Source organism: Eurosta solidaginis, chromosome 5 (genome assembly GCF_040869045.1).
Source record: "Eurosta solidaginis isolate ZX-2024a chromosome 5, ASM4086904v1, whole genome shotgun sequence".
Classification (NCBI taxonomy): domain Eukaryota; kingdom Metazoa; phylum Arthropoda; class Insecta; order Diptera; family Tephritidae; genus Eurosta; species Eurosta solidaginis.
This window is the reverse complement of record NC_090323.1, coordinates 202,793,167-202,812,488: the sequence shown is the minus strand read 5'-3', so window position 1 is coordinate 202,812,488 and position 19,322 is coordinate 202,793,167. Positions and strand designations below refer to the sequence as shown.

General features: G+C 37.1%; 1 protein-coding gene across 10 annotated transcripts in view; it reads left to right on the top strand.

The window, feature by feature from the left end:
- The window catches only part of sfl (N-deacetylase and N-sulfotransferase sfl), a 547,000-nt gene that overhangs the window by 497,283 nt on the left and 30,395 nt on the right, over window positions 1-19,322 (top strand). For all 10 annotated transcript variants that reach the window (XM_067787558.1, XM_067787556.1, XM_067787555.1 and 7 more), the window contains one exon: window positions 6,071-7,940. In XM_067787558.1, the coding sequence (XP_067643659.1) occupies window positions 6,071-7,940 (1,870 nt within the window). The remainder of the gene's footprint in view (window positions 1-6,070; window positions 7,941-19,322) is intronic.

Below are 19,322 nucleotides of genomic sequence, written 5' to 3'. Positions count from 1 at the left end.
TCAGATATCAGGGCATATCCAGGAATAAACTTCCGGAAATAACCACTCAAACCAAGAAATTTTCTAATGTCACTTACATTTTTAGGTTTTTCAAACTTTTCTATTGCGATTGTCTTTACCATACCTGGGCTGATACCGTCAGCTGTCAACTCGTGACCTAAAAAGTTTATAGTGTCTTTAAAAAACTCGCACTTATTTGCATTTAGGGTAAGTCCAAGTTCACGCAGAACCAGGGATGCACCTTAACGTTAAGCTAATCGTTTATCAAAAAATTTCCACCGTTTCCGTTGAAACACTTCGAAATATTATCGATAAAGAAATTATCAAGATAAATTGTATCTCGTTTTTAACCGAAACGAAAAGCTTTCGTTTACGTTAAAAACGTTAACAAAAACGTGATACTTTATGTTTGAATTGTGCTGGCAATGCTATAGCCATGGTGAAGCCGTAAGGTGGTAACAACGAGGGCACATACACACACAAACTCCATGTAATTTGTTTGTGTAATTCGTTGGTGGTAATGTCAAAAATACTCTGAGAAATGTTCGTACTGTCAAAATTCATGAGAAAAGTTGCAATCAGCTTGGCGAATGCTTTCACCTTTAATGACTGCGCCATCAATCAGCTTTGCCAGCATAGTTTTAAATTAATAATCAACATAAACGATTTGATTTCGTTTTGATATGGCAGAAAACGAAACGAAATCATTTCGCTAATTTGACGTTTTTAACGTTAATAAACGAAACGAAATGACTTTGTTTCGTTTATTAACGTTAATTATCGTAACGAAATGATATCGGTTCGTTGGTTAAGCATGCCTGCGCAGAACACTAAATACACGTCTGAGTTTAGGTAACAACTCATCAATTGAATTAGCACCTACCAATATGTCGTCCATGTAGTGAATCATGTCACCACCAACTTTCTCTTGTACTTTTGCCATCAGTCGCTGAAATACAATTGGTGCGTTACGCAACCCAAATGACATTCTTTTGAATTCATAGTGTCCACACGTCGTTATGAAAGCGGTATATTTACGACTTTCCTTTTCGATTGGTATCTGGTAATACCCACTGTTCAGATCTAACACACAAAAATATCTAAACTGTTTGGCTTCATGCAGCCGCTCTTCAATATTTGGTACAGGAAAAATTTCTTTTTTGGTCAGTTCATTTAAACGTCTGTAGTCAATACAAAGCCTATCTTCACCATTTTTCTTTTTTACTAATAACACGGGACTAGCAAATTCAGAATTTGATTTTACAATTATATCTGCATTTAGCAGATCGTCAATCATTTGTGCCAAAATTTTCTTTTTAGGTTCAGGCACTCTATAAGGTGCTTCAGCTACCACTTTATCTGAATTCAGCTCTATTGTCATTTCTACAGAATTGGTTTTACCAACATTTGCTAAACCTTTCGAAAACAAGTCACTAAAATCGCTTAACACATCGATGAGTTTCGTTTGCGCCACTGTATCCTCGATACCACGCGCTAATTCACAGATTATTTCATTCTGTGTAACATTAATTTCTCTGTTACATTCGATTAAGTTGTTTTCAATTAGTTTCGGTAACTCACTCACAAAGGGCTCATTTTCAAAATGCATTTTACCATTTTTCAATTTGACACTCAAATTCGGATAAATTAATATATCCTGCCCCAATAACATATCTGTTTTCAAAACATTGTCATTAACGATATAAAGATATGTCTCAACAATAACTTCATCAATACACATTTCAACTTTTATTTTATTGTTTAGTACTTTTACACCACCACAAATACCTTTCATTTGCAGTAAACACTTTTCTTGCTCAATATCGATACATTTTGCTATCGATTCTTTAATCATAGAACATTGACTACCTGAGTCAATAAATGCTTTAAATTTGTCACCATTTATCGATACCATCTTACTGAAGCATTTATCGTAATCACTCACATCGTTTTGTCGCACATCAGCATTTTGCTTTGCACCACTTCGAGACTCGCTTTTAGTATTTTGTATTTCACTCTTTTTCTCTCTCTTTTGTGGTTTCGAGCACTGTCGCGAAATATGTCCATGCTCTCCACAATTATAGCAAATAATCTTACTAGCATTCTCGCTACTTTTGACATTCTTGCTTTCCACACTTTGTTTACTTTCTGATTTATAGCGATTCAATGTATCACCACTCTTTCCACAGTTTACAAAATATACGCTCAACGCTTCGCGCATTTGTTTGACAGATTCAAACCTAATTGCAGCAATAGCTAATTGTAATTCACGATTTCTTAACCCGTCGCGAATATACTTTATGATTGCAGCTTCACTCAATTTTAGTTTTTTCCCTAATGCATTCATACGAAAGCAATAGTCAACCACCAATTCGTTGCTTTTCCTAGACGCATTTGACATCATATAATGCACTTGCGCCTCGTCAACATGTTGCTCAAATTCTAATTTCAAAGCAATAGCAAAATCATTCCAATTGGAATGTACGACCGACAACGCGTCAAGCCACATACGCGCTGCGCCTTTCAACTGGCTGTATACGGCCAACAATAAACATTTCTCGTCAAACTGATATGCTACACGCACGGCATTTACACGATCGATGAATTGTTCAACTGTTATAGAATTTTGATTTGATGGATCAAACACGGGAATAGTCTCAGCAATTTCTTTAACCGAACTACTTCGCACTGTCGAGCTAACAGAAACTGGCGTTGACACAATTTCTCATTGACTATTCACGTTTGCTACTGGGACCGCGTTTTGCATGACTGTAATTGCATTTTGTAGCATTTCGCGCAAATCATTTATTTGCTCTTGTAAACTCGATGTTTCGGCCATTATAAATTCAATTTCTTCACCACCGTTTGCTTCTATTAACCTTTGTATTAATTCTGCCCGTGACCCGGTCGTGGCAAGCTCTTTTTCGCGTAAAATTGTTTTCAATTGATCAACACGTAGATCATGAATTTTCAGCATTTTCATTTGCTAATATTTTCTTATTAGAATTACCCAAATTTGTATATGTCTCACTCGCTGCACGTAGTCGTCACACACTCGTTCCTTTGCCTTTTAATTACTCTTGTATATGTAATTACACACATTTATACATATATTCGTTTGCTTTTCGTTACGCCGTTTGTGTCTACACTTCTTTGAATTTTGTTGCACCGACTCTCTGCAGCCAACAACAATTCCTTTTAAGCGATATTAGCACACAAACACACACAAGAGAAATATGACACTCGTCATATAACTCGTTCGTTCAACAAAGAGAGTTCGCTTTTGAGAAGATGAAATTCTTCATCTACAACAACTACACTCGCTGAAATTTGAATTTACTCGCCAACCGTCACTATTCGACGCGATGGAAAATTTTCGCTTTTAATATGCACGCACAAACATGTTCCACTTCAGAAACGACTTTTGCGATTTTACGCACAACATTTCGATTGAATCCACGGTTTATGTTTTTGATTTTATACAATTAAACACGAACAAATTGCGATGTACATTTACACATTTTTGTTCACAAATTTTCATATTTTTGCAAACGATTTGCACTCGCGTTGATTGCTATGGGCTTTGCAATCTCACTTCTGAGCTGTAAGAAGGGGTTTTTCACTGCTCCACCTTCTCACTTTATGTTTTGTCAGGATTTAAATACACATGTTTTAAAGTTATAATATTTAATGAATAATAGTATGTGTTAAAAGAGTTTAATTAAAGTTACATTGAATGTTAGAATATTTGATTATATTTCATTTGGCCACACACGAATGGATGATGTTAATCGTTTCGATCTTGTTGGTAACTAACTCGTCGTGAGAGAAAGACTATTAGGGTTGCTGTTGGTCTGTAATATGCAAATATGATAGGGTTGCAATTATTCGCCTTACAATTGTCACTCCATAACTCGAGAACGGATAGAAAGATTGCCATGAAATTTTTAGTTTGGTATATAAATTTACCTATATTAGTATTTACGATCGTTTTTTTCGGGAAGTAGACCAGAGACGGGCTGTGACTGGGATTAGGACTAGGACTGGGACTGAGACTCGGAGTGGGACTGGGACTGAGACTCGGAAGGGGATTGGAACAAAATACATACCACCCTCTGGGACTGGAAATAAGGGATGAAGAATAATAAGAAGAACTTGAGAGAAGAGAGAAGAGAAAGGAGAGAAGGTGACTGAGAAAGAGATAGAATGAGACGAAGATGGAGATAGATGAAGCGAAAAAGACGGAGGGAGGAGTAAATAAAAGGATTAGGAAAAAGTGTAGAGGGGGGAGGGCAGAGTTAGACGGAAAAAGCTTATTAAAATGTATGCAGATAGACCAAATTTAGGGCAGAACAACGTCTGCCGGTGCTGCTAGTACATGTATATTCATCCCAATTGCGAATTCGAGAATATGGGGGCCTTCAGTAATGCTTAACTGGATGCAATATAAGATTCTATCAATGTTTTTTTATATTGAATAGCCAATCCTAAACTATAAATCATAAGGGCTACTGAAATTTCTATGAACTACTCTAGACTTGTGCTATAAACATCATCCTTCGTCAATATTTAGAAACCGCTAAAATGTAGGCTTATCCAGATGAAGTGTCTGCGGGGTGAGGAATGACCTATGAGTTAGTTAAAAGAATTTCGGGGAAGAGTGGAGTATGTGACCAGAACTAACGATCTGTATATAGAAAGCGGTTATTCGATCGATCTTAACCAACAGAAAACTGTTTTAAGTTAAACGAGTTGTCTATGTTGCGATGGAGGTGCGACTTCATCATGTTTTACTGAAGGTCGGAACGTAATATGAAATAGGTTATCGATCGATATCTACATCAGGAAAATGACAATCGATGAACCCTTAAGTTGGAGGAGTAACAACCCTGTAGGGACCGTACATATGAGTTGGCCGTTCTTTACTCAGTATTAACGACTTATCCATTTCAAATTCGAATCGAACTACATTGTCACACAGTCTTCGATGAAATCTACATATAGGATTGAACTTCCTTCTGTACTCGCTCAATGATGAGACATTTCGGTTTTAAAGGACAGATCCAGTATGGGTTTGTAAAGTAGAACTGGATTAATTTGCAACATTCCCGGTCACTTACTCAGGACGGTAACGATGAATCTAGTCTGGTTAGAAATTCTAGGGCGCAAGCCACAAAACCCAATTCTCGATATAGCCATTCTTCACTTAGGGCGCTGGGAGATAGTCAATGGTTAGGCCTGACCTTTTGCTCGGATCTTATTAAGTGTACTATTTTCCAGCATTGGATTTAAAATGTTAGTCATGGGTGGTGGCGGTTTAGGTTCTCCATAATTTTAAAACATATTTTTTGCCTATATGCAAGGAAAAAGGATTGGCAATCCTGCACACTGCCGAATAGATTTAAGTTTCATGAAAATAGTCTTTTTGAGAGCTTTTCAGGTTTGAAAGATATTCAGTCTGTGAAGCTTTTCGAACTTCAGATATTAAGGTCAGATTTATAACTCATATACGAAAATTTTCAGATTGACCGAACCCGGATAGTTTTTCTTTTCGTTTGCTCAGATATCCATGGAAGGCTTCCAGCAGGCACTCCTTTGCCTGACACCGTGTGCCTGTTAGAAAAAGAAACATTTTACCTTTCTGGAGAGGTTGTTGGTATAAAGCTCAGTTCTTGTATAGCTACACAAAACCCATTGCCCGGTCTCAAGGTAAAGATAAAACCTTAGGCTTGCTTTTGTTGAGCTCCGCTGAAGAATACGACCTTAGAACTTTAGATCAACTATTTTGCCTATGATCATCCTAGGAAAAACATTGATTGTTAGTATCTGTCAAAAGGCTCGTATATTTGCTATCGCGACTGTTGTGCTGAGGCTTCGATCCGCAAACACACTCCAGGTTAGTCCTGAAAACAAATTTCTTAATACTCTTAGAGTGCCTGCCGAAAGGATCTTTTGTAGAAATAAGACCCTTTAAGACTAGTTAAACCTTTGGTAGCTTTTTTTGCACCAAATTCCTGCTAATATTTTTTCATCCATCTAATTCCACTTTATTTCTATTTTATCTTTGCAGGTACAAAATCGAGGTTGCTGGCAAAAGTCTTCCAGTGTTAACGAATCTAGACAAAGGTCGTTATGGCGTCATCGTGTTTGAAAATCTCGACAAATATTTGAGTATGGACAAATGGAATCGTGAGCTGCTGGATAAATATTGTCGCGAATACTCAGTAGGCATTGTGGGCTTCGTCAGTCCGAGCGAGGAAACTTTAGTAGCGGCACAACTACACGGATTTCCACTCTACGTGCATACAAACTTACGCTTACGTGACGCCAGCCTCAATCCCGCTTCGCCAGTGCTACGGCTCACGCGCGCCGGCGAAACAGCCTGGGGTGCGTTACCCGGCGATGACTGGGCTGTCTTTCAACATAATCATTCCACATATGAACCCATTGAATGGGCGCAACGCAACACCCAAGATTATCCATCGGATAGCGGTGGACAAGTGCAGTTGCCACTCACTGCTGTGCTGCAAGATCATGGGCACTTTGATGGTATACAACGCGTGCTGTTTGGTAGTAGCTTGCGGTTTTGGCTGCATCGCCTACTCTTCCTCGATGCCTTATCGTACCTGAGTCATGGTCAACTCAGTTTGAGTTTGGATCGTATGATATTAGTGGATATAGATGATATATTTGTGGGTGAGAGGGGTACACGCCTGCGACCGGATGATGTGCAAGCGCTTATCGCCACACAACGCATTATTACGTCAATGGTGCCGGGATTTCGTTTCAATTTGGGCTTTTCGGGTAAATACTATCATCATGGAACGCGCGAAGAGAATTTGGGTGATGATTATTTACTGCGTAATGTTCAGGAGTTCAATTGGTTCTCGCATATGTGGAAACATCAGCAACCGCATTTGTATGACAATTTAACATTACTCATGTCCGAGATGCATTTGAATTATGCTTTTGCAAAGGATCATAACATTCCGACAGATTCGGGTTATTCGATATCACCACATCATTCGGGTGTCTATCCGACGCACGAAATATTGTATGTGGCGTGGAAGAAAGTGTGGAATATAAAAGTGACATCCACTGAAGAGTATCCACATTTGCGGCCGGCGCGTTTGAGACGCGGTTTCATACATCGCAATATTATGGTGCTGCCACGTCAAACATGCGGCCTCTTCACGCACACCATGTACATTGACCGCTATCCGGGTGGACGCGATAAACTCGATGAATCCATACAAGGTGGTGAACTATTCCAAACTATAGTTTATAACCCAATTAATATCTTTATGACGCATATGTCCAATTATGGCTCAGATCGTCTAGCTCTATACACTTTCCAATCGGTGATAAAGTTCCTGCAATGCTGGACAAATTTGAAATTGTCCTCCGCGCCACCAATTCAGTTGGCCGAAATGTATTTCCGTCTACATCCCGAGGAGGTAGATCCCGTGTGGGGTAATCCATGTGATGATCTACGTCATAAGAAAATTTGGTCGAAAACTAAAAGCTGTGATTCACTTCCGAAATTCTTGGTGATTGGTCCACAAAAGACTGGTACAACTGCACTTTACACATTCCTCTCTATGCACTCGAACATCACAAGTAATTTACCGAGCCCGGATACTTTTGAAGAAATACAATTTTTCAATGGCAATAATTACTATCGCGGTTTGGATTGGTATATGGATTTCTTCCCAATGCCCTCCAACAATTCGGTGATACCTACCTCGTCGACGCAGTTCATGTTTGAGAAAAGTGCAACTTATTTTGATGGTGAAGCGGTGCCGAAACGTGCTCATGCTCTGCTGCCTCATGCGAAGATTGTATCGATCCTAATATCTCCGGCGAAGCGCGCCTACTCGTGGTATCAACATCAGCGTGCGCATGGGGATGCTATCGCCAATAATTATAGTTTTTATCAGGTGAGTTCATTATAGTAAACTAAGAGGCGTTTAGCTTCCGATTTCTAGTCGGCCTCTCAAACTAGTGTATTAAGTGATGATTGCGCTGTCGAGCAAGCGGTCTTAGTTGTCATGTATTGTAAGTATGATTCCAGTTTAGCAATGATCCCTTGAACCTTTGAGTCATGCGATGTCTACTGAAGAATTTTTGTGTGAGACACATGAGAACAGCTCTCACCCTGCCTTCCAATTGCGTATAATAAACGCCAAATCCGTGCGCGTTGAGACTACAAACCTTTGCTCCTAATGAGAGACATGGCTCCTGGATCAACGTAACGTTGTCTTGACGCCACTTCACTGTGTTGTAGGTTTATCTAGCTGTACCATTGAGGCCGTTTGTCCATGTTTGTTTGTGTCCTCAACGTCCTCCTCTTACTATTTTGGTTTAAGGCGTCGAGGTCCGCTTCAACTTCGCCTGCCTCCTGCTGGTTAGGAGTTTTACCCTCGGAACCTCTCTATTTTCAGGGTTTATTACTGCTACTCGCAACACCATTTGGCTGTTTGTCACCATCCAACACCTTCGGTGTGACGCCTACGTCCCCCCATGTCTGAATGCTTTCCAAATCGCGTTTAACATCGCCTGATTTTACCGAGTAAAGATTATTGTTTTATCTGGACTTATTTTCCTGAGTCGCAGATAAATTCCGCCTGCTCCCCCTGCTTACTTATTTGGAAGATGTGCTGCTATCCCTCCTTTTAAGGTCGAGATACATTGAGTACCTTCCAATCCTGTGTCGGAATATTCGGGTTCTTACTCTTCAAATTGGATTTACGTGTACTTGATTAGACTACGCAGTGCATTGCATGAAAGTCAGTTGAATTTTGATTTCCATGTATGGGCGTAACTCTCACTGTACGTGTTGTTAACATTGTTAAAGCCCCGTCGCATAAGCAATTTTTCATTTAGATGCGTTTAACTCAATATTGTGCATTATGAGTAGATTGCACGTATTTTTATGGAGAACGGTATATTGAGCTTCACTGGCGCCATCTGACATGAAAAAGTAGCCAACTTGCAAATTTTGTTGCAAGCAAAGCATAAGAAGGAGAATTTGACATTTGGGTGCTGGCTAAGGGTGCTGGCACACTTTGCAAGTGAAATTATTTTTCCGCTCTCGTTGGTAAGTTTTCTAACATTTTTCACAATTAAAAACTGGAATATAACAAACCAATACCACACAAGATATGTTAGATAGTATTTTTGTTGTATAGGGATAATGTTTATAACAGTGCTTCGCGAAATTTTGTATGTGAATGGGCAAGGCGAAATAAACTCCAATTGCCGAGTCCGAAGTTTCTTCATATTTATAAACACAACATCTTGGTTGATTGTGACGATGTTACTGGAATGTGGGTTGGTAGTGATAGTCTATGTACGCTAAGTAAAGTATAATCAGGTATACGTTTCACATGATATGTACTGCTTTGTCGTGCAGTGCACTGTCAATATAATTAGACCAGTGGTCGGCGCGCCATAGCTCAATTGACCCGGACTAGCTTTACACATATTCTTATTCTCCATCGTTCAGTTGTTAGCGAGAAAGCAAATAACAAACACTGCGAACGGCGAAATGTTGAGACTCTCTATGAGAAATATTATGATGTGGAAACATAACTGTTAACACGGCCTTTCTGCAATTAACTAATGGTCTAAACATATTTTTGGTGGATCTTTTCCTTTTTATACCTTTCATGAACATGAAATGGTATATTAACTTTGGTCCGATGTTTGTAACGTTGAGAAATATAGAAGATATACTCACCAATAAGTATACCGAATTGATCAGGGCGACGAACTGAGTTGATATAGCTAGGTCCGTCTGTCCGTCCGTCCGTCTGTCTGTTTGAACGCAAACTAGTTCCTCAAATTTTTAGATATCTCAATGGAATTTGGCACAATGATGTATTTTTGTATTATATTAGACATTTGTCGGATCCGGTAGGATCGGACCACTATAACATATATCTCCCATACAACCGATCCTTCAGATAAGACCATTTTGGTCATTCTTGCCGCAATTTAGAAAGTATAAACGTGAAACTCGGTGATATATATTCTAATATATCATAGAAGATATCGTGAAAAAATCACTTTGATCGGAGCTATATATAGTTATATCCCATACAACCGATCCTTCAGATAGAAAGATTTCTGGCCATTTCTCCCTTAATTTAGAAAGTATAAACGTGAACATCGGTGATATATATTTTAAAGAAAAAATCACTTTGATCGGAGCTATATATAGTTATATCCCATGCAACCGATCGTTCAGATAGGAAGATTTTTGGCAATTTCTTCCTTAATTTCCCATATAAAAACGTTAAACTTGGTGATATTTATTCTAATATATCATTAGAAGATTTCCTGAAAAAATCACTTTGATCGGAGCTATATATAATATATATCCCATACAACCGATCGTTCAGATAGAAAGATTTTTAGCCATTTCTCCCTTAATTTCCAATATAAAAACGTAAAACTTGGTGATATATATTCTAATATATCATAGAAGATTTCCTGTAAAAATCATTTCGATCGAAGCCATATATAATATATATCCCTTACAACCGATCGTTCAGATAAGGGGGTTTTTGGCATTTTTTTTTATATTTATCTTAAAATCGTTTAGGTATGTACATCTGTTCACTATATATTTCTTATCTTATACAGCGCATTATTTGGAGATTACGAATGGGATAAGATTATTGTTCAGCCCATTCATGAAAGGTATGAAGTCTTCGGCACAGCCGAAGACGTCCCGTCCTTACTTGTTAGATTTGTTGTAGGTTTTTTGATTATTCTAACAGAAGTTCTGAGCCAAACACTAAATAGTGTTTAGAGTTACTTAGCAAAATAGTCAAAAAATTAATACGATTTAATCGTAATTTTTTATTTTAAGTCAGCCACATATTTTCTAAACATGTTGCACTTTTCTGGTTCTGCCACTATTGCACTATTTTCCTTCTGAAGCCACTTTGTCAATCCAAGTTTCATGTTCTATGTATGTATGTTCATGGGACTACAACTTGATGAGTTAAGGGACTTTAGAATGACGTAACCCATTTCTGAATCAAAAATCAAATTTTTAAAAAAGTTTGTTTTAATAAATATACGTTGCCATTTTAACTTTAATTTCCCGCTGTAACGCTCATGCTCTCACTAATACACTCACACTAAATTTTTGCCGACCACTGAATTCGACCTTAAGAGTGATACAGATGATTGCGCATATTTACAAACACTTTTTAAAGAAGAATCAGTATCAAACTGAATGTCACACAGGGAGGACGTAAAATGAAATTTATGTACTTTTTATGTTTGTTATTAGTTTCAACCCTGAAGACGATTACCGTGGAGTAACCGAAATATATTGGAATCGGAAAAAACAACTTTTTCGTTTTATTCTGAAAACCTGACCTGCCATCATAACAACAAAATTTAAAGGTCGCACTTACCAAGATTTATTGTAAGAGGAAATTGAGATACATTCCTTGGGAATAGTTTGTGTTTAAAATATGCCCCAACTGTACAATTAAAACTCACGCTGAGTATATAATGTTCAGTTAAGCTCAAACTTATACAACTTAACTTGCACTTAAAGAAATGGTGCTAGTAAAATCAACAAATCGGTTCTGTTGTTCTTGACTTAACGGAGGAGATTCGGTGCAGTTGATCGAATTATGGTTAATTCGACAGAGTTCTTTGTCAAACGAATAAATTAGTTAGAGAAATTGTCGCTCTTAAGTTAAAAAAATTCTGTAAAATTGACAGATTCCTGGTCAATCTAGCTGATTTTTCTGTTAACACAACTGATCTCACTGGTCATTTCAACAGCGATCAACAGTGAATACGTGAGCAAATTTCAAAAAGAATTTTACGCTAACTGCGCTCTCTACTTTGTACTTATGACGATGGTGCCACTTGTTTAAAAAAATACCAAAATAAGAAAACCGCCAAATCGAAAAAACACACAAAATGGGAAAACGACAAAAAACTAGTTTTTCAGTTATCAATACAAAACGAAAAACCCTTTTTTGAATTTACTGTGCAAAAAAATATGAGATACCGGGACAGTACAATTTTGCAACTTCTCCTCCAAGTGAAATGCAAAATTGCGCCCTCTTGTTGCAAAAGTTTTGTTTGAACGAACAGGATTTTTCCAAAGTTAGTAACATTTTCTTCAAGTTTTTACGAATTTTCACTCACGCGAACGAATTTAATAAGATAATAAAAAACATCCTTTTTTAATGTTGATGTTTCCGACAACATAAAAGTTTGAGTTGTTTTGGAATCGTTTCAACTTAAAGTGTTACGAAAATTAAACTTGCCGAATTACATATAAAGTTACTCAAGTGGTGGATTACCTTCTAGCGATTTGATTCTTTACTTTTCTATAAGTTACAAGTTCTATATTTAAAATGTTATGTCAAACATTTATATTACAAGTTTTCTTCGAAACAATCAAGTGTGGCAACTACATGCGAGAGAAGAAATTGAGAATGAGCTGAGCTGCAACCGAAAGAATTGAGAATCAGTTTTGTGACTACTATTTTCATTTCTATTTGCAAAGCGAAGTTCAAAACTATAAAATAAATAAATTATAAAATATAAAATTTGGTGAAAGTGCTTTTAATAAAACAAAATAATAAAGTGTATAATGTTTAATGTGTTCCAGCATATTTGATGTAAGCCCAATTGAAGTTCGGTTAGTAAGTGCGTACATATGTATGTATATGTAGCAAGCATGCGTATTTATGTATTCACATATTTACGTACATACGTATATGGCCACCGTGGTGTGATGGTCTGCCTGCCACACCGTATGCCCTGGGTTCGCACCCCAGGCAAAGCAACATCAAAATTTTAGAAATAAAGTTTTTCAATTAGAAAAAAAATTTTCTAAGCGGGGTCGCCCCTCGGCAGTGTTTGGCAAGCGCTCCGAGTGTATTTCTGCCACGAAAAGCTCTCAGTGAAAACTCATCTGCCTCGCATATGCCGTTCGGAGTCGGCATAAAACATGTAGGTCCCGTCCGGCCAATTTGTAGGGAAAATCAAGATGAGCAAGACGCAAATTGGAAGAAAAGCTCGGCCTTCGGAGGTTATCGCGCCTTACATTTATTTATTTATATGGCAACATAGGTACTTTCGTACAAAGCTGTCCCAACAACTTTTTTTGTTCATTTGACTACTAAAACGGTCAATTACGAATCAACAATTTGTACGCAGTTGATTCAACATCTTGTTGCGAATGATAAAAATTAACAGAAATTTCGGTTGAATTAACCCGTATTTCGGTTGATTTTATCAGTCTTTTTCTTTCAGTGTGTTATCTATGATATTTTCTATCCTCATTGCCCAGCCTGAACAACTTTTGCTAAACCCAGTTCTTTTTTCTTTTCATTCTCCGCATGACCCAATATTTGTGTTTTATCTGCTGTACATAAAATAGTCCGAGCGTAATGATTAATATGAAGAAATTTCAGCATCATTAATTGGTGTACAGCTAATCTACCATCTTTAATTAAATATTCACTTTAAAATGATTTATCACTCAATTAAAAATTTACAATTTATTTGTTTGATATTTTACCAGAATAAATACAAAGCGCCTATAAATATGTTAATATATCCAATATAGTCAGTAATTTATGTATTTCCATGTTTTTGTATAGAAGAAGAATATTCACAAATTTGAATTTACTTATATGTTGGCAATTTAGTGTCCCAGATATTTTTTGTTGACACAAAAACAAATAAATAAGTCAAATATTAAGTCCATCAGGATATTTGTGGAGTTTCAAGAAGATTATAATTGAAGCATGTGTGTGTGTGTCCTGCATACATGCAAAGCTCGTTTGCTCTTAAATTCTATTTTCTTGCCACAATGCATCTGTCGTTATTTTCATGCTTTAGTTGCTCCTGATGGAGTTTATTTGATAGATATTATGTATGTATGTACATGTATACCTGCTGCTTAGAATGCTCAACGGTATGCAATACGTCATTGGTCTCTAACTTATAAGAATCGTAGTAAGGACACTTGAAAAGACATCACCAACTTACCACTTGAATAACATATTGCCCTGATGAGAATTTTGATGAAGTGAATGTGCGTCTTATGCAATTTGTGTTTGAAGTGGAAGAGAATTTTATGGTTTAATATTACTTGCGAAAATGTATACCCTTTATTATGTTCATTTTGATACGAAGAAATTGTAAAGTACTTAACGATAACGATTGGTATCTGCGTCCTATCACAATGACGAGTATCTGCAAGATTTTCATGAAACGAAAATATATTGCCTGTCTGCATTTACTCTTATTTACTCACGCCCACTCGTACACCCACTAGCTATCCCACTTCTTACTACCACTCCCATACCCACTAACATGAACAACCACAAATTCTATCATTTTTACCTCGTCCACATGTCTCGGTGAATACATTTCTTTTACTACGTAAGACCCTTACCTCCAGCGGTTTTAACCACATAGCAGTCCTCAGACCTTTATTCGCTCTCTTGCAAGCTTCCAATTTTTGCAGAGCCTTTTCATTGCGTGGGTTACTTGTATTCTCATCTCTCTCTGTGTCATAGAGGCATTACAAGCATAACGCAGACAGCGTATTGACACACTCGTTGCCTTTTTATGGCCGGTATTGTTGAGGTGGAATGTGATGTGATTGTAATCGGTGCTAGTTCTGTCCTCAATATATCTCTATGCAATACTGCTCGGCAGCACACTTTGTGAAACCAAGATTATATCAGGAATGGAACCGGAATGCCTGAATGCTTCAGCGAAGTTAAATAAATGGGCGTACATCAAAAAATCATCTAAAGTACTTCATCATTTTGCTCGCCAAGAATTCTCTAAACGTTGGCTCAGTCGAAACCAAGAACGTACTTATTTGCTTTACTTCGGCCAACTCGTTGGTATCTTCTTATGTAAGGATGTTAAATGAACTTATATTTATGACTTACTCTATATTTAGTTATGAACAGCACACACTTACTCCTTTATAAATACACTGCGGGAAAAACCTTGGCTTATATTTATTTGAAAGAAGAGGCTTATAAACTTTTATTTAATGTAGTATTCAGAGTTTTTTATGATGTAGCCACAGATTTCCCTCAGTGGTATTTATATGCGTCAAGCACCTGCAACTTACCAATGCACTAACCACACTTCAAGATGACAGCAATGATGACATACAATTCTACAAGTGTGGTCATTTACAACAACATATTCGCATTAAAGTATCCCACCTAACCAAAACAAGGTGGAAACTACATTTAGTGCTTCCAATATTGTGTCCACGCGCTTTGAATGCTTGCTGTTGTTGTTGTAGCAGTGCTTCGCCCCATCCAATAGGTGCGACCGATCACAAATTGTCATCAATATCCTCTAAAGGGAGTCCAAGGAAACTTGCTGTTTCAACAGGGGTGGACCATAATGAAAGGGGTGTTGGAGACGTTGGTTCCACAATACAGTTAAAGAGATGGTAGGTGTTATGTGGGAGCACGTTACAAGCAGGACATATGTTTTGTATGTCGGGGTTGCGTTTAACCTGTTACAGTATCCAGATCGAAGTTGAGATAGAGTGACTCCCGTTTCCCTAGGGAGTGTGCGTTGTTCTTTTGCAAGTTTTGAGTATTGTTTTTGAGTACAGGAATCACCGGGCAATTCCTGGCATAAACGTCCGACGCCTGTTTGTGGAGTTCACTGAGGACCAGCTTGTGTTTTTTGGCTTCATACGGCTGTGTTCTCAGGTGCCGTATTTCCTCATAATGCTTACGAAGATGACCCCTTATGCCCCTCGGAGATTAATAGCGTCTTTTGGCACCTCTCTCGATATTTTTGGACACGTATTAGCAGTGTCATGCTGTCGTAAAGAATTACCACAAACATTAATTCTAATAAAATCTAATTTCATGTGGTTGTTGTATTTTGCCAGATTTTTTGTATACAGAAATGCAGAAAGGTGTTGGACCCAACCAGGATTATTTTTACGAATCGCGGCCAAAGGCTGCCAACGCAGAAAGATGTTCTGTGCAAAAAAACTGTGGACCGTGCCTAATATTTCGGACCCTCTCGGGCCATTTTGTGGGTCTTTGTAAATATCTTTCGAAAGAAATAAAATTTTTAATTTTCGCTTTCGAATCCTAAAAACGGAGATGGAAACCCGTCTTTTGATACCACCTTTGATAAGAGTTAGATGGTGCACGGGCTTATAAAACGTTACCAAAAAAAACAAAAAATTTAAAGCCGGTAGTTAAACCTTTTTTAATCAAACAATAATAAACAATTTTGTACACATTTCTAGAAAACCCAACGTTTAAACGAATTACATTGAATAACTTTTTGACTTTATTGATATTCCATAGTTGGACGAGGCTGGTCGCAGTTTGGATGCAGCCAAAATAGGTGAAATTATGCGAGTCCCATTGATACTAATCACTACTCCTGGGAATCCTATTTGAGTAAAATACAGTTTTTTCTGTTAGGGTTTTAATCTACTTCGCACAAATACGCTTCTCAATTATATCTAATACTAGTCCAACACCAAAATCATTTCCACAGCATATTTGATAGCTGCCGTCAGCAAGGAATCGGAGTGTGGCGCATAATTTTAAAATACGAACGCGTATGCGGAAATCGTTCTTAATTTCGTTTAGTACTGAGTAAAATGCTTCCTTTCCAATCTGCAAAATAACTTCATATGAAGCTCATTATTTGTCACTTAAACATTTTCTTACTTGGTGCTTGGTAGTTCCAAGGGATTGGAATGATCACGCAAATGTTTCCGTATTCGCGACATGTCAATCACCAACATTTTCGCCAGTTTAAAATAGATTTCATATAACATTAATAAAAAAATCACATTTGAAAATGCTTAAATTTCTGCCACAAATTGATCAGCTGTTCATTTAGAAAGGTGTTATCTGTCAAATCATCACTTTCTTAGCTTGGCAGCACCAATTCAACTTCAACTGAAATAAGTTGTAATTCGTAATACCAAACAGGAGTTGAGTTGTCTGAAAGTTGAGTTGTTTTAATTACAACCCAACCAAGTTGAGTTGTGTACCGTAATAGGCCCTTTATATTCGCTGTTGTCTGCTATGTATTTGTATGTGTAATGTCATCTGAACTCTTTGTTAATGCGTTTATGTGTGAGTGATGTTGTCTACGCCCTTAGCTGCTGTGTTGATGTGTGCGTAGCTATTTATTGTTTCATCGGCTAACATTGCTGCTGTAGTTGTGCAGTATTTATTTACTAGCGGCATATTGACGTGTCGAAACTCCTTATATTCGCCACGATATTAAAGAATTCTTTTGGATGCGTAAATTTAGGTAATACGCTACGCTGTAACGTAATGTGGGAACAATGTAGGCAGGTGATATGGGCAAAATCAAGGCAATGCAAAGAGAGGAAAGGAGAGGGACAAAAAGGAAAGAAAATAAAAATATGGGAAATGTAAGGAAAGGAAATGAAAAAAGAAACGTAGGGGGGGATAGGACCGGAAAGATAAGAAGATAAAACCGAAACCGGCCTTAACCGGACGGCGTGTTAGCAATTTCTTATCGAAATGTTAACGTTTTGTTATTGACGGTATATGTTTATCGAAAACGAATCGATTTGTTATCGAAAAGCTATCGAGGTATTGTCGATAAGTTATCGATTTATTATAGAAAAGTTATCAGTAACTGATACCAACAAAAATGTATCCTTTTTTCGAAAAGTTGTCGATTTTCCATTGAAAAATAAATATATTTGTTAAAGAGGAGTGGTCAATTTATTATCAACGAATTATTGATATAATAAAGAAAAGTTATCGATTTATAATCAAAAATTTATCGATTTTTTTTTACAAAAGGTTAATGAAATGCTATCAAAAAGTTTACAATATGTTATCGTCAAGTTATTGATATTTTATCAAAAACTTAAAAACACGTTAACGTTTTATTATCGACGGGATATGGTTATCAAAAATAAATCGATTTGTTATCTAAAAGCTATCGAGGAATTGTCGATAAGTTATCGATTTATTATAGAAAAGTTTTAGATTAGTTATGGATATCAATAACTCATACCTACAAAAATGTATAGCTTTTTTCGAAAAGTTGTCGATTTTCCATTGAAAAATAATCGATTTCTTAAAGAGGAGTGATCGATTTACTACCTTAAAATTATTGATATATAACGAAAAGTTATCGATATATAATAGAAAAGTTATCAATTTTTTTTAGGTTAATGATATGCCATCAAAAAGTTTACATTATATTATCGATTTGTTATTTATACGTTATCAAAAAGGGTAGGTTTTCCTAAATCTATCGATTTGCTATCAAAAAGTTATCGACTTTGCTCGACAACAATAGTTCCTTATCGATAAAAAACCGATGATAAAACAACAACTTGGAGGTATCAGGTTTTAAAGATAAAAAGTCTTGTTTTTTCAACCAGCCAAAAATTATTTGTACCCATCGAACTTCACGAGTATTTGGTCTTCAAACTTTTTCTCTCTTACATTCACTCTGTAAGAAATTAGATTCAACTTCTTTTCATCCGCTTCATAAAGTATATGGGTTGTTGTTGTTGTTGTAGCAGAGCTTTACCCCATCCAATAGATGCGACCACTCACAAATTGTCATCAATGTCCTAACGACTCTAATCAGAGAGATAATGGCTTCGCATTCATTGCACATGTGGGGACACATTACAAACAGGACAACAATTTGGTAGGTCGTGGTCGATTCTGGATAAGTAAAAGTTTCACCAATTGCAGTATCCAAATCGAAGTTGAGCTAGAGTGATGCGTCTCCCTGGTCGCTTTCTTCAACTGAGAGCTCAAGGTATTTGTCTTTGAGAACGCGGTTCCCGGGCAATAGTTGGCATAGTAATCCGACGCTCTATAAAGCTCAGGGCTTCTCACAAAGTTCTATAACACCTTTTTATTTCGGAGTGTTCCTATTGTGGTTAGTTAGGATGCTTGTCTACATTTCCATATATATATAGTCAAGCAGCCATGGAATTTGCATTGTCATCGCTCAACTTTTCGTAATGATTTCACCGCACTAACCACGCGCACAAACACATTAAAAGGCATCATACACATATATGTATGTATGGAAATTCTATTTGGATTATCCTTTCAAACTGGTTTTCCGGCTGATGACCGAATTATGTGCATTTCAAGTAAATTGTAATACGATTTAGTGTATACACACACTCACACACACACGCATACGCATACAACCATTTTCCAGTTGGTTGAAGCAAAGTGTCAGATCCTGTGTTGTTACATTTCAAATCGTATTTGTCAAATCTAACACTCCTTGCT